The following is a 15,392-nucleotide window of genomic DNA, read 5'->3' as shown; positions in this document are numbered from 1 at the left end:
CCCGACTTCGGCATCGGAGGATTCCCTGTGCTAGCCAGGGTCTTCCTTATCCGTTAACCATATTTCTACATCAATAATATATGTTTTTTTTAATCCATGTCATTCATCCATTTTCTAAGCACATTGTAGGCAAAGCCCAAAAATAAGATGATTCTAAAGCTCATGTTGACCACGCCAAAGGAAAGAGCATGAATTGAACACCTACGTTGAAAACTTCCTGGCAGCAACAAAAGTTTTGGATTATGATGAAATTTTTGTTTTCCATTCATTCACGTATGCATGATCTTATCAATAGGTTGGATGGCAAATAAACATTACGGGTGTCCGTGGAAAGGTTTCAACAGTGGGCTCCCTATTATTTCCAATGGTGTGTTCCATTTCAGCTTTGTATATTAGGATCATGCCCAAAAATGACCTGAAAAAACAGATGGACAGCATGGTTAAAACACATACATCACGGTGGCCCCCACATAATCAGGTCAGCAGGCAATCATCGTCCTCCTAGGTGAAAGAGGAGCGAAAAGATGGAAGAGTAAAATTTGTATACTCTCGCAGTGTGATGGACGTACCTTTTTCATACGTGCATATAAATAATTAAAATGAAATCAGCCAAGTTGTGAGGTACCTGTTTAGATGTATCATGGCCTAAAAATTAATTAAGCTTATTTTATGATATGAGAATGAGATTAGTAGATATTTATTGGACGGTTAATATTGAAAATATCCAGTGTCCCTATAATTTAATGAATAAGTGCTAAAGAATCAGAGGTTTGGATTGTCCAACCAACGTAAATTTTATTCTGTAACTTAGAGAGATTGAGTTCCACAATTTAATATGTTTAATTAGAGTTAATATATGCTGCATATGTTATTTTTAAGTGCCTAAGTTAATATAAGACTCATATGATTTTTTAATTGCCTGATATATCGGATGTGCTTCATTTTTGGGACCATGCCATAAAATGATCTGGAAAAACTGATGGACGGCGTAGATGTACAAAAAATATATCAAGGTGCGTCCCACAGTCAGCGAAACACCCACCAACGTGTTATCCGAGTAACACCTAATCCGGTCAGAATTTTCCTCTCTTTTTTCAAAATTTAGTATGGAAATTTTCATTGGGCGTCTTTGTCACGCCCCAGACTCGGAAACCGGGCTCACAAAATTCCCGATTGCCGAATCTGGCACCGACAGCCTCCGTAGAACCCCATTCTCGGCTCTCAGCGCCCATTCGCTAGGTTCCGATCCTGGGATGCTACGAGGAGGATTTTCTTGCACCAGTTTGATTCGTAATAAGCATAATCAAAGGCATAACCCACAAACAACAACCAAAACAACTCCATCACATTTCCACTATGATAAAAAACTTTAACAGTACAATGAGCATAAAGGAAAATACAATGATAATAAACAAAAAGCTCCAAGACGATCTGCAAATCGCTCCTGCCTCAGCGCTGCTGTGCTCCAACGTCACCTGCACGCAACGGTCGTGCATAAGCTTATGGAAAGCTTAGAGGGTGGTGCAAGTGTGTGCGCAAGGTAGTAGTTATGCAGTATCAGAGTAATGGGAAATATGCTGATGAATCTATGAATGCCATGAGCCGTACCAAGGCTATGCAATGCGAGGCATGGATGATGTCTGCCATACTAAGGCCATGCGGTGTGGAATGCAACTCAAGTATGCGAATCCTCATCTAAGTCCACATATCAATACAGCTCAACTCTGGAATATCACTGGGGTCTAGTACACTCCAACCAAATTGCCTCCCCATCGCGCGCAATAAAGTGAGTGGAAGAGACCTCACTATCCGCCTGCCAATATCGGGTTCGGCTCGTCGATAGCGGACCCATTCCTCGAACTGATCAGACTCAGCCTAGCTTTGCCCCCTCCTCTCGGGCGGGTAAGGCCGCACCTCCTTCCAACCGATCACAACACAGTGGAAAGTGCAACCGTCTGGTAATCGGCACTCGGCGCTCATGCACCCACTCGGTCTAGACATTGGAGCAACCTCTTGGTACCATAAGGGTTTAGGGACTTTCACCCAGGGATATCTATAGCACCCCATGTAGAATAAGATTTTCGGTATCCAATCCTGCCAACCACGATATGCCTGTGGAGGCTACGGCCCTGATGTCGCTAGGGCGTACAGTACCATATCACACAATGCGAATGCATGAATCACACTATCCAGTCATGCAGCAATCCTGCGCATATCGTGCGCTCATGTAGGGCAACACCGCTCATTCGGGAGCCCCTAAACAATCTGCCCGAAGGCATATGCTATGATCAGTCACTTCTCATATCAAGCATACATATGATGCGTATGATCATGAATCATGGAACTATACTAAACATGTTATATGGTGATGGATGTTATTCATAACGAAGATGGGCCTAGACGGCCTACAAATATGGGCCTAATAATGGGCCCTAGGGAGAATTATAATGCGGACATTTAACCAACATTATTCTTACAATGTGGACGTCAAACCAACGTTGCTCCCAAGGTACGACCGTCATAACATCATTACACAAACCATGGTATAGTCACACATTGTAATGGACTTATGTACATCCAAGTGGGCCACGACCCATGGGCCTTAGATACAACAAATGGGCTGCATCACGTGGGCCTTATGTATATCAGGTGGGCCTCAATGGATGGACCATAATTACATCAAGATGGCCCTAATCATATGGGCCTCATACATATCAAATATCAAGGTGGGCCTCAATAACGGGCCTCATATATCATATCTGCCTAACCAACTGGGCCCCAAGTACATTGTACCGGGCCTAATCAAATGGGCCGATTTAAATGGCCGAGTCAAATGGGCCAAATGTATATCAAATTGGGCCGCACCAATGGCCTCATGTGTATCAAGTTGGGCCCACCCTTATGTGTTTTTGAGATCCGACCCATTCATAAGTTAACATAGAGATGGATGAAATGAAAACAATATCAACTTAATTGGAAATTTCCATGGCCCTTAGAAGTTGAACGGTGGATGTCACGGTTCACTATTAAATGGTGGGGTCCACTTGAACTTTGGATTGGACTCACTCATTTTCTCATGCCATAAGATGATCTCACAAGTGGTTGGATGGTATGGATACGACACATACGTCATGGTGGGCCCCACCACCCAAACAGTGGCCGTGAAGATGCAACACATACACCCTGGTGGGGCCTACACGTGGAATAGTAGAGGGTCCCATAGTGTGGATTGTACCCACATGTACAATGGGTCTCATGGACCTAGTTAATGCCAAGGGTGCAAGAGCAGCTACACAGCTGCTGGACGTGTAGCCTCAGCTGCTCTAAAAAGGAGCAAAGGTGGGTCCTATGTAGGGCCCACCCTATATACGTATGAAGTATATAAGATAATATATATTTAATGTATATATCCATGGCTGCTGCCAATGCAGCTTTATGCTTTTAAAAAGGCATGTATATATATATATATATATATATCTATATATATATATATATATATATATAATATAATACCTTATATAGATATAGCTGCTGCTGTGCAGTTATGCACATGAAAGTAGAGGTGGGTTCCACGTAGGGCCCACCACCTTTTATATATATATATAATATAATATAATATATATATATATATATATAACATATAATATATATGTAACATATTAAATATATAATATATGTATATGTGCTGACGTCCAGGCCCTTGGACGGCCTGGACAGTCTCATGCATCAAGGAGGGCCCCACACATGGGGTGGGTCCCACCGTCCAAAGACGGTGGACGGCTAGGATACCACACATACACCATGGTGTGGTCCAACGGAGTGGATGGACGGTGTGGGTGGGTCCCATGGACCCCACCATCCGCTCACACCACTGTTAGCCACCATACTAGGGTACGGTACCAAGACTTCAGTGTTGAAGGAAGGTATCTTTCCCTCAGTCTGCCAGTTGAACTAGGGCTTGGCCCCACGTTGAAACGAGATATCTTTCACTAGTCTGCCACCTTAGCTATGGATCTGGGTGGGTTAACACGTCAAGGAGGGGCCCACACGTGGGGTGGAGGGTGTGGATGGGTCCCATGGACCCATGCCAGTCCACACTTCCCTAGCTAGCACACCCACTGTCAGTGCACACCCACACTGTTAGTACACGCACATCAGTGCACACCCATTGTTAGCACACCTACGTTAGTGCACACTCACTGTTAGCCACCTCCACTGATTGATGGGTGGCATGCCTCATCAAGGTGGGTCCCACATGGCCCACCTATTCTGGATTAGCCTGATATTTGTGTTTTGCCCATGACACTTACCACCCATGAAAAACAGTGGGGGTCCACATCCATGGATGGCGTGGATAAGGTCCTGCATCAAGTGGGCCACAAGCCATCATACACACACAAAAAAAAGATAAAGAAAAAAGATAAAATAGAGGAGAGAGAGAACGGAGAGGATGGAGGGCCCTCGCCACTATGGGCCCCTTTTGATACAAAGCCTACATCAAGGTGGGTCCCACATATGTGGACCATTAAATAAATAAATAAAAAGACAAATATCCAAGATCACCCACCGGCTTCTTCTTGCACCCTATGCTTCCTTAGCTCCTTAACTTTGATTCCAATGGAGGAGATGAGGTTTGGGTGGTTGAGATGGGAGATGAAAGGGTGGGAAAGTGGGCCACACTTGTGGCTCTCTTGGAGGGCTTGGAAGGCTTGGACGTACGGTTTTTTTTTTTTACTTGGAAATGAGTTTGAAAAAGTGAGAGAAAGAGTGTTGTAAAGAGAGGTGATGTGTGATGGAGTGATGGATGGGAGAGAGAGGGATGGGTGTGTAAGACCTTTTTTGACTTTTGTGGTAGCTTGGTGTAAGAAAGGCATGGGTGGTGTAAGAACTTTTTGACTTTGGGGTTGCTTAGGGAAGGGTGAGAGGTGATGGTGTACTTGACATGTACTTGACATGATAGGATGGATTGATTGATTGATTGAGGTGACATGTCGTAGAGATTTTCTCGAAATTCGCACGTGCGGCATTTTCCTCGCACCGAACGTTGGTCCACATCTGCTAGCCAGAGTATCGCCTCGGCGCGCGAGACGCAGCATCGGAACCACGGCAACGGCGGGATCGCTAGGGTACAAGTCTCGGTTTGAGTCAACTCGGGTTGACGGCGTGTGACGCAGGGTCAAGCGCAAATGTCGATTAAGGGTCGAAGGTTGCCAGAATTCGACCAGGAAGACCGCGGAAGTCTATGGAACGGTACGGTTTAGGATACAGGGCTTACAGCTCTCCCCTCATAATAAAAATTTTATCCTCGAAATTTATATACTCATCGCAACTAGACATAACTCAAGAGGGAGAAGAAACATAACATCATTATATAAAATCAGAGATAACATACAACATACAACACAATTAATCATCAAAAAGATGGGATAACGCTCTCGAATCTCAGTCTCACGCTTCCAAAAAGCCTCCTCCACAGAATGGTGACCCCACTGAACCTTCACCAACGGAATGATCCTGGTCCGGAGGACCTGCTCCTTCCAATCAAGGATACGGACTGGCTGCTCAATATAGGAAGCATCCTCCTGAACCTCTTACGGCTGCCAATCTATAACAGGAACAATGTCTGACCCACACTTCCTCAACATAGAGACATGAAAAACGTTGTAGATGCCAGACAACTGAGATGGTAAGGCAAGCCGATAGGCCATGGCGCCAACGCGCCCAGTGATCTCAAAAGGTCCTATGAATCTCGGAGCAAGTTTTCCTTTCGCTCCAAATCGAACTACGCCCTTCATGGGCGAGACCTTGAGATACACATGGTCCCCTACATCAAACTCCAAGGGACGATGCCAATGATCAGCAAAACTCTTCTATCGGCTCTGAGCTGTGTGCATCCTCTGCCTGATGATATCAAAAACCTCTGACGTCTCCTGCACAAGCTCAGAACCTAGGAGACGGCGCTCTCTAACCTCGGTCCAACAACTCGGTGATCTGTATGGTCTACCATATAGTGCTTCAAAAGGAGCCATGCCGATGGTCGCCTGATAGCTGTTATTGTATACGAACTCAGCTAATCGCAGATGCTCATCCCAGCTACCCCTGAAATCAATCGCGTAGGCCCGAAGCATATCCTCAAGGATCTGGTTGACCCTCTCGGTCTGGTCATCGGTCTGCAGATGGTACGCAGTGCTGAACTGCAAATCAGTACCCATCGCTATCTAGAAGCTCCCCCAAAACTGAGACGTGAACCTCAAGTCTCGATCAGAAACGATCGAGACTGGAATGCCATGCAGTCTCACAATATCCTCGATGAATAACCTCGCAAGCCGGTCCAAAGGCCAAGTCACACGAATAGGAATAAAGTATGCCGACTTCGTCAGATGATCCACAACAACCCAGATGGCGTCATGACCGCGCTGAGTCCTCGGCAAGCCTATAATGAAATCTGTCGACACGTGCTCCCACTTCCACATTGTGACACTCAACGGCTGTAATAGACCAGGGGGTCTCTGATGATCGGCCTTGACACGCTGGCATGTGTCACACTCGGCTACAAAACTAGTGATCTGGCGCTTCATCCCCGCCCAAAAATACTGTCGCCTCATGTCGCGGTACATCTTCGTCGAGCCAGGGTGGATAGAAAATCGTGATCGATGTGCCTCGGTCATAAGATCTCTGCGTAGCTCAGGAATATCCGGGACACATAATCAGCCTCTGAAGCGAAGTCTACCATCTGTACCAATCTGCCAATCTGTCTGACTCTCAGATGCTGCCTCTGCTCGGTAATCCTATAACGACTCATCTGCCTGCTGAGCCTCGATCACCCTTGCGACAAGAGAGGGTTGAATCGACAGGCTCGATAACTGCACAATAGAAGACTGCAAGCCAAACTCAAAGTCGTACTCTTCTACATCCTCGAGCATCCTCCACTCCTGAATCATCTATGCGCCACCAAGCCTCGTGGTTGACGACTGAGGGCATCTGCCACCACATTTGCCTTACCCGGGTGGTACTGGAGATCGAAATTATAGTCCTTCAGGAGCTCCATCCAGCACCTCTGCCTCATGTTTAACTCAGACTGCGAGAAGAGATACTTCAAGCTCTTGTGGTCGGAGAAGAGCTCGAACCTGACCCCATAAAGATAGTGTTTCCACACCTTCAGTACGAAGACAACTGCAGCCAACTCTAAATCATGCGTGGGGTAGTTCAGCTTATGGATCTTGAGCTGGCGAGACGCGAAGGCTACAGGCCTGTCGTGCTGCATCAGGACAATACCCAAACCAATATGCGAAGCATCAGTAAATACAATAAATCCGTCACTCCTAGAGGGAAGAGTGAGGACAGGACGGACGTCAGACGGTCCGTTAACTCCATAAATGCTCGCTCGTAGGCATCACTGCAAATAAACTCCGTGCCCTTCCAGGTCAACCTGGTCAACAGGGCCGCAATACGAGAGAAGCCCCTAATGAAACGCCGGTAGTAGCCCTCCAAATCAAGGAAACTGCGAATCTCGGACGCAGTCATGAGCTGACCCCACTGACGCACTGCCTCAACCTTCAAGGATTCCACTACGACGCCCTCCCTCGTCACCACGTGACCGAAGAACTTCACCTCCTCCTGCCAGAACTCGCACTTCTCTAGCTTCGCATAGAGCTGATGTGCGCAGAGGGTCTACAACATAACCTCCAGATGCTGCTCGTGCTCCTCACGGGTCCTCGAATAGATCAGAATGTCATCGATGAAGACTACAACAAAATGATCGAGATAAGGGTGGAAGACCTCATTGATTAACTGCATGAATACTGCAGGCGCATTGGTCAGTCCGAAGGACATGACCTGAAACTCGAAATGACCATAACTTGTCCTAAATGCTGTCTTCGGAATGTCCTCCTCTCGGACCCGAATCTGATGATAATCGGAACGCAAGTCAACCTTCGAAAAGAACTGTGTACCCTGCAGCTGATCAAAAAAATCATCAATCCTCGGGAGCGGGTACTTGTTCTTGATTGTGACCTTGTTGAGCTCGCGGTAATCTACGTAGAGCCTCAACGAGCCATCCTTCTTCTTCACGAAGAGTACCGGCGCTCCCTACGGTGAACTGCTCGGACAGATAAAGCCCAACTCGCGCAACTCGTCCAACTGCTTCTGCAGTTCTCGTAACTCCAACGGTGCCATACGGTACGGGGCCTTCGAAATAGGCGCGGTACCAGGCACGAGATCAATCTGAAACTCGGTGAGTTGGCGAGGCGAGATTAAAGGTGTATTGCCTCAATCCTTCATCAAGGTTGGGTAAATTCAATTCACAATAGTGTTTTTCCATCGAAGCTGGTTGAAAGATGGACTCCGCTACCTCATGGTTTTTGGAAATCTGGGTGGGTTTGAAGGATGATGTTAGGTATGAAAATGGTTTCATTCATCTTTGCTTTTTTGGGGCAGTGGTGAAGCAATCAACGATAGAAATACTATTTTCAAAGAAAACTAAATTGGTGCTTGTTATCAAAGGATATTCTTGCAACTTTGTTTCTCGGGTGTTGGGTAGCCCATCTAATCTGGTGCCTTCGAAACTGTTTTTCTCAATTAAGAACATCTCTTCAGCAGCCCATTTACTGGGGGCTGATGTCTGGTAGGCAGTTGGTCGTTGGTGAAACATGATTCACAAAGCTGACCCCAAATAGCTGGGACAAGGATATGATGATGATACCATCTTTTAGCCGTTGCAGTTATTCTAGCTGATGTTGTTATGAGTCTGGTGCTTTCCTATGCTTTTGCAGGTTGGGATATTAACTTGATGTGTATTTTCAGGAAGCCGCAGCATATTCTCGAACCTGGCGGGGGCACTTGCAGAATTTGTTGTGCTATGCTTGCTCTGTGTACTGTGTGTATAAAATGATTAAGGTATGCATATGAAACCTTAGGCATCTTTTCTTTATTTGTTTTCCAATCTTTTCTCTGACCAAATTACGCTCTTGTCCTTTTATCATCTGTTCTTTCTTTACCTGGTTTTACACAGTTAGTTACTACTAAGCAAGGTATGTGACTGTTATCGTTGATTTTTGCGGTCTTTGCGGAGTGTGGTTTTCAAGGAGGTATGTTTTTGTAAATTCCTCATGGATCCCTATTAAATCAAAATTGTTCAACTATTCTCCTATAAATCTATTCCAAGCTAATGGTCTTACATTCCAGTTAGGTTGCACGCACATTTCATGTTTTTTGCATGTTGTAATTTTGTTATTTGCATTGGTTCAAGAAATCAGGAAATGATGCAGTTGTCGTTTTTTTGCATCGGGGTTTTGAATATAGGTCATGGTTTTGAGCTTTTACAAGTGCATTTGCCTTTTTTGTAAGAAAATAGTTCATCACTTAATGGGCCTGGCTTTACAGTTATCCAGCCATTTTGGTGGCCAATTATGGGTATGGTCCCTGATCATTTGGTCTGGTCCAGGTTTTGAAAAGCTTAGCATTCACAATGAGGAAGTAGACTTCAAACTGAGTTGCATACTTTTCAAGTGCAACTTGATAGTAACATGATTTCAATTTAGGCCCTAGTCCTCAATATCAATACTAAGGATGGTAATTGCAATCTGGATAATCCACTTCATTGAACTAATTACTGGTATTCTGTTTGATAGTGCATCCAAATGCAGCTTTAATGATGATTTTTGGAGTATTTCAAACTACATAAGTAATAGTTTCACATTGTCAAACTACAATAATGGTGTGAACTTAAGATACTTCAATTGAAGATTGACATGCAGATGTTCTTGTAGTTTCTTTGTTAACTTTCTTAGACTTAAGCTAGAATTAAGCTTTAACTTCAATGGGTTCTGCCATTTCGAAATAATAAGAAGACAACTATTTTAGCGCTCTCTTGTTTCTTTCTCATGATTGTCCTTTTTTTAATTGAAAAATCATTGTTTACTTTTTGTCACAGACTAGAAGAAAAGCTCTTGGACATGGAGACCGTGGATATTCTAAGGCAGCAGGCCTTATTAAAAACACCTGTAAAACACATGTCAGGGCATTTGTCAATTCCAAAAAATGAAGGTGTATATGAGTTCTAGATTAGTTTAAATCTTTATTTCATGGTTCTCCTCAGGATGGTTCTATCTTAGGATTCTTTACTTGTAGAATTTGGAGAATGGTCACCATGAGAATGAAGAGCCCAAAGGCAAAACTGTAGGTTCAATGATTTAATTATTTTATATTATTGTCTAATTGTTTATTTGTGTCCAGTTTTACCTTTTTATGTTGAGGCCTAAGGAAGAGCGATTTCTATATGTGCCACAAAGTGCAACTCCTGCTACCAAGAATAATGCATTATCCGATAGCAAGTTGAGGGCATCCCAGGTCAAAGACAGCATGTATGTGCTCACTAGTATCAGCATTCATCTAATCTGTGTAATTTATTAGTGTCAAAAAGAAAAGAAAAAAAAAGATTTTTTGTAATTTATTATGTGCTTCATGCCTTCCCTTTTGAGAGGAGTCTAATTCAATTTAGCCAATGCGATGATCCTCTTTTGTAACAGGAGAGGTTAGATGCTTTTATGAAATGTGTGGTCCAAAATATTGGGTTTAGTCTGATCGGGGTTTTTATTTGTCATTGATTTACTTTTGGTTATAGCCTGATGGAAATTTTCAGAAACAGGTACTAGGTAAGTTTCTTAGTTATTGTTCCATTTTCTATTTTTTAGTTCCTGGTAGGATTTTTTTCTAGTGATTGTTGTCTTGTGTTTTGCACTTGAATGTCTTTTTGTTCTTCAACTTCAGAAACTGTCATCAATATTCCAAGTGTATTTTTCTTTTTCTTTTTTTTTTTTTTCTCTTTTTGTAAGCATGGGGTCTTGATAGAATGAAGGAGGTTTTGCGTTGGGCTAATCTATATGTTGTTGTTTTTTTTTTTTTTTTTTTCTATATGTAAGCATCTATTTTTTTCTCTCCTAATTTTCCATTTGTTATTGATGTAATGAAGACTAAATATGTTTACATGATTTAATTATTTCTTTTAGCTTAGAAATACATATATTCGACTTGCAGAATGTTGTCATGTGGTGACCCGACAGGGGTGGTAAATGCAGTCTAGTGTTTGAGGTAGTGTAATTGAACAGGGGTGGTAACTAATATCATGTGAGGAAACTTTGTTTAATTTTTAGCTGCAGTTGGAAATGAACTTTTATCTGTGCTGAAAGCATTGCTGCCAAGCCACCCAAAATCCTTGACAGGATATGTAATGAGCCGCCGAGATAATGAAGGTAGTTTTCTGCTGACAAGAGGGTGGATGAGCTGCCCAACATAATCAAGATAGTTATCTGCTCACTCCTGACAAGAGGGTGAATGAGCTGCCCGACATAATCAAGATATTTTTCTACTGATTTTGATTCTTTAAAAGGGACAAATACCTTTGATGACTTAAAAGGTTTGGACTACAGTTGAACATAGGTGATGAAATTCCATGATCTTTTAACTTAGTGATATTTAGCTAGGTAATTTCGAGATTCCAAAACAATGTGACGTCTATCAAGCAATAGTGAAGTGTTGTTATGTGATTTAAATACTGTGGGAAGATTTCCTTCATTGCACATTCTGTGGGAGGATTGGTAGCAAGATATACAATTGGGAGACTATATTGAATCAGTCGGAGCCCAGGATGAAGATTCAAGAGGTACAATATCTGTTCTGGAGGCGATGAATTTTATTACTATCGCTACCCCTCATCTTGGTTCCAGAGGTAACAAACAGGTATTTTTCATTTCTTCCCATCCATCTGCAGGAGTTCCAGTATTTATCAACCTCATACACCTTAATATTGTCCTCCGAAAGTCTGGATGCTAACATATGAAAAGGAAAATTGAATGCATCATCTCATTCTTTTTTCAAAAGGTCAAATGGGGCATAGTGCATCATTTTATTCATGGGCTTTTTGGGTAATTGTTCTTCATTTGCAGGTTCCATTTCTTTTTGGCGTCCCCTTTTTTGAGAAAGCTGCATGTTATGTTATTCACTTGCTATTTAGGAGAACTGATCCAAATCTTTTTCTTACTGATAATGATGAAGGGGAGCCTCCACTGTTGCAGTGCATGATGGATGATTATGGTGACCTTTATGTATGCTTAATTACCTTCCATGATTTCAGTTCTGATGCTTTTGCTAAACCACAAAAAATTGTCAGATGTCCTTCTCCAGGAACTAGGATACATGATCATGATACCTGATTTTTCTCATGTAGGTCTGCTCTGCGTGCATTCAGATGGTGAGTGGTATATTCTAATTTCGATTTTTACTTTTTTCTTTTCCTTTTTTTTTTTCCTTTTTTTTTTCTTTTTGGATTGTTGCAAAAGAAGGCTGCAAAACAAGGTTTATTTTATTTTCAGGTGGTTTGAATTGGGTTTTCTCTAAAATAGAGGCCCTTTTCTTTAAACTAGTCTTTTCAAAGCAAAGACTATTTAAGCAACAGTCTGTTGCTGATAATGTTTTTATATCTTTTTCAAAAAGGAAATATAGTTTAGATATTTCTAAATGAAATCTCAAACTTATTTGGCATTGGTGGCAATTCAAACTATGTCAAGCTATTGACTATAAAAGTTGATTTGGATATTTTCATGATTTGCCCAGAAGGCTCACCAACTGTTCAAGGATAGACTTCCTGGCAATTGCATGGGTTTCATGGAAATGCAAGTCCTCATGGAAACTGTGTTTTATCTTGAACGCCTTAAAAATGTGAATTCATGATATGAACATTAGTTTTGTTTAGGTTCCCAGATAAGAAAATTGAATCATGGATTGGGTGTTATTGAGTAAAAAAAAAGTGATTCTGCAACGTACTGGAACTAGATCTGTTTGGTTCCCCATTTGCAGCAAATGGCATCAGCTAGTGTGGTGCTTGCGACTGGATTGAGAAACACAAGTGGAAATGCTATCAGCATGGATAGGTTGCCTAAAGAAATGAATGATATGAAGATAAGAGATGACAAGGTAGGTTTTAATATAATCTTATCTCTGCTTGCTTGATAGCATATTAGCCTTCTCTATGAAATGTGAATTTTTCTTCCAGGAAATGGAAACTGCTGTGGTCAATGAAAATGGCATAGAGACGGGTCATATAATCGTGACAACTATTGGGGGTAGAAAAGGCCAACCAAAGCAGGTAATCACTACATGAATTCTAAAATAATCAATGCTTGTTGTTCACTAAACTTGTTGCTCACCTCACCTTATCCCTTGCTTTCAGGATTATTTGGCATTAGTTATCAATTAACATTAATATTTTTTAGCCAACTCATCAAAATTTAAGATGTGCATTTCAGAAACAACAGATGATGAGAGTATTAGCGTGTTGGAAGTACCTAGCTGGTGCATGAAGGCAATATGATGTTAGAAGATTTCCTCACCCCAATTGAGATGAAAGATGGACTCACAAACCTTGCTAGAGAGCTAGTTGCTGTTATGCAGAGGCAGAGAGAAAATATTACGAAAAATGTAGGTAATGCATCCAGACAATGGTCAATTGTAGCAAGTACCTTATCAGCAACAGAGGAGAATGGTCGCCTTAATCATTTTCTTCAGTTAGACGGGCATAGGTTTCTCAACCAATGGCTCCAAGTGCAGTGGTGGCACAAGTGATAGTTCTGTGGAAGAATCAATCAGTGCAGTGCTAGGAGCACTTGAGAAACTGCCACTAGATAAGAGCTTAACTACTTCAGGAATTGTGGAAACTGTCAAACATCTCGTTAGCAATAGGAGCTTGACAGTCCAGGAGAGCGCAAGAACTTTGTTTGATAGATGGATTTGTTTTTATTTATTTATTTATATTGAAGACCATTTTCAATTTATTGTAATAAATATATATTTTTTTAATTGTCTAGTAATATAAATTTAGTTTAATATTCAGTTTTATTTGTATTGCATGATTTTTGTGTTTTAAATGTTAAAAAAATACAGGTTTCGATATATAATAAAAAAAATTACTGGCATGCCAGGGCCTCTCAAATCCATTACAAAGGCCTTTACCGGCGCTTGTGTAGAAATCTTACGGCACTTTTCATGAGAAAGAGTTAAAAACCACTTTCCGCGGCGCTCAGAGTGAGTTTTGCCGGCGCTTATTCGCCTAAAATTGCAATTAGCGGCTCTCAGACAAGCGCCGCTAAAAAACCAACCACGTCCAATACTCATTTAGCGGCACTTGACTAGCGCCGCTAATACATTCGCCGGTGCTTTTATGGTGTTTTACCGGTGCTTGAAAGCGCTGTCCCAATTGCTGTAGTGCTCTGCGAGCAAAATCAAATCAAATTATTGAATTTCATATGCCTGTACTCTCTCTCTCTCTCTCTCTCTCTCTCTCTCTCTCTCTCTCTCTCTCTCTCTCTCCATTCTTGCGTTCAAAACCATTTCTGTTGGGGCTAATCTTGGTTGGGTGATATGCGCACACTTGAGAAAAAAAGAGGCCAAATTCTTCTATCAATGGCCCATAAAACAACGGTGAAATTAGATGGTCATATTCAATAGAAAATATTTGACTAATCTAGTTTCTATTCCTAATATTGCCCATTCATATTGAGGGTAATGATATGGATTATTCAGTGTTATGCCTGATATAATGGCTATAGTCCTCATGCGAAATCAGAAATATATGGGGATATTTTATAGCAAAGATATCTCATCCACAAAACTGGTTAAAGAGAACATGTCACTACATACATGTTGGGAATATCATGGTGTGTGGCATCCAACTCATCTAGCATGGTCAACCCATTATCAAATGAATGCTGGCCCCATAAAAGTACCACGGTGTAAACACCTTAGCAATGATCCAACGAAGACCCAACATCACCATAATGCCCCAGCGGCCACCGACACTAACACGACCATGGCCTTGAGGTAGTGCAGTGCCTCCCCATGGTGGCTTAGTTGTGGCCTGATGGCACCCTGATGATACAACCTCGACGCCGTCACCATTGTGGGGCCACAACAAAACAGTGCCACTTAGAGGAAACCCAATGCTAGTGCAATGCCGCCTGATGACAACTTAGCCATGGCCCATGGCCCTGCAGCATCCCATGGTGGAGCCTTGGCATCGACATAGTGCCAACTAGAGATGCCCTAATGTCTGCACTACCATGGCCTTGGAATTGCACAACGCAGGCCCAGTGGCAACTTAGCAGTGGCACCACGATGCCTTGGAGGTGAACGTCCGTGCTATCACAACACTGCTTCCACAACCATTGTGGTAGTGCAGTGTCACTCGGTGATGGCTTAGCCGTGTCACCTCTATACCAGACCCCTGACGTAGCACCACTGTGGCCTCCCGTGTGGTCACCTATTTCAATTTTTATAAAGACCTCTCAAGGGCCTTCATTTGATTGATTCAAAAGAAATGTCTTTGAAACTTTCAGCTGCTC

At 42.5% G+C, this 15,392-nt stretch overlaps 2 protein-coding genes across 2 annotated transcripts; both read left to right on the top strand.

Moving 5' to 3' along the window:
• Nucleotides 1-11,243: 11,243 nt before the first annotated feature.
• On the top strand, nucleotides 11,244-12,773 carry LOC131236005 (uncharacterized). The gene is made up of 3 exons (XM_058233101.1): nucleotides 11,244-11,249; nucleotides 11,599-11,736; nucleotides 11,943-12,773. The coding sequence occupies exons 1-3, from the start codon at nucleotides 11,244-11,246 to the stop codon at nucleotides 12,207-12,209; spliced, it is 411 nt and encodes a 136-aa protein (XP_058089084.1). The 3' UTR covers nucleotides 12,210-12,773.
• On the top strand, nucleotides 12,773-13,858 carry LOC131236012 (shaggy-related protein kinase NtK-1-like). The gene is made up of 3 exons (XM_058233105.1): nucleotides 12,773-12,969; nucleotides 13,049-13,141; nucleotides 13,302-13,858. Exons 1-3 carry the CDS (start codon nucleotides 12,856-12,858, stop codon nucleotides 13,353-13,355), a joined length of 261 nt encoding a protein of 86 aa, XP_058089088.1. The 5' UTR covers nucleotides 12,773-12,855; the 3' UTR covers nucleotides 13,356-13,858.
• The last annotated feature ends 1,534 nt before the right edge of the window (nucleotides 13,859-15,392 follow it).

Source organism: Magnolia sinica, unplaced genomic scaffold (assembly GCF_029962835.1).
Source record: "Magnolia sinica isolate HGM2019 unplaced genomic scaffold, MsV1 ctg118, whole genome shotgun sequence".
In the NCBI taxonomy this organism is placed as follows: domain Eukaryota; kingdom Viridiplantae; phylum Streptophyta; class Magnoliopsida; order Magnoliales; family Magnoliaceae; genus Magnolia; species Magnolia sinica.
This window is presented reverse-complemented; position numbering and strand designations above follow the sequence as displayed.

Excerpts from the sequence above, each read along its gene's own strand:
- LOC131236005 (XM_058233101.1), top strand. Across the intron at positions 11,737-11,942 it reads GTTCCAGAGGTAACAAACAG|GTTCCATTTCTTTTTGGCGT; the intron begins GTATTTTTCATT and ends CTTCATTTGCAG.
- LOC131236012 (XM_058233105.1), top strand. The coding sequence starts at position 12,856 with ATGGCATCAGCTAGTGTGGTGCTTGCGACTGGATTGAGAAACACAAGT. Across the intron at positions 12,970-13,048 it reads TGAAGATAAGAGATGACAAG|GAAATGGAAACTGCTGTGGT; the intron begins GTAGGTTTTAAT and ends TTTTTCTTCCAG. Across the intron at positions 13,142-13,301 it reads GAAAAGGCCAACCAAAGCAG|AAACAACAGATGATGAGAGT; the intron begins GTAATCACTACA and ends TGTGCATTTCAG.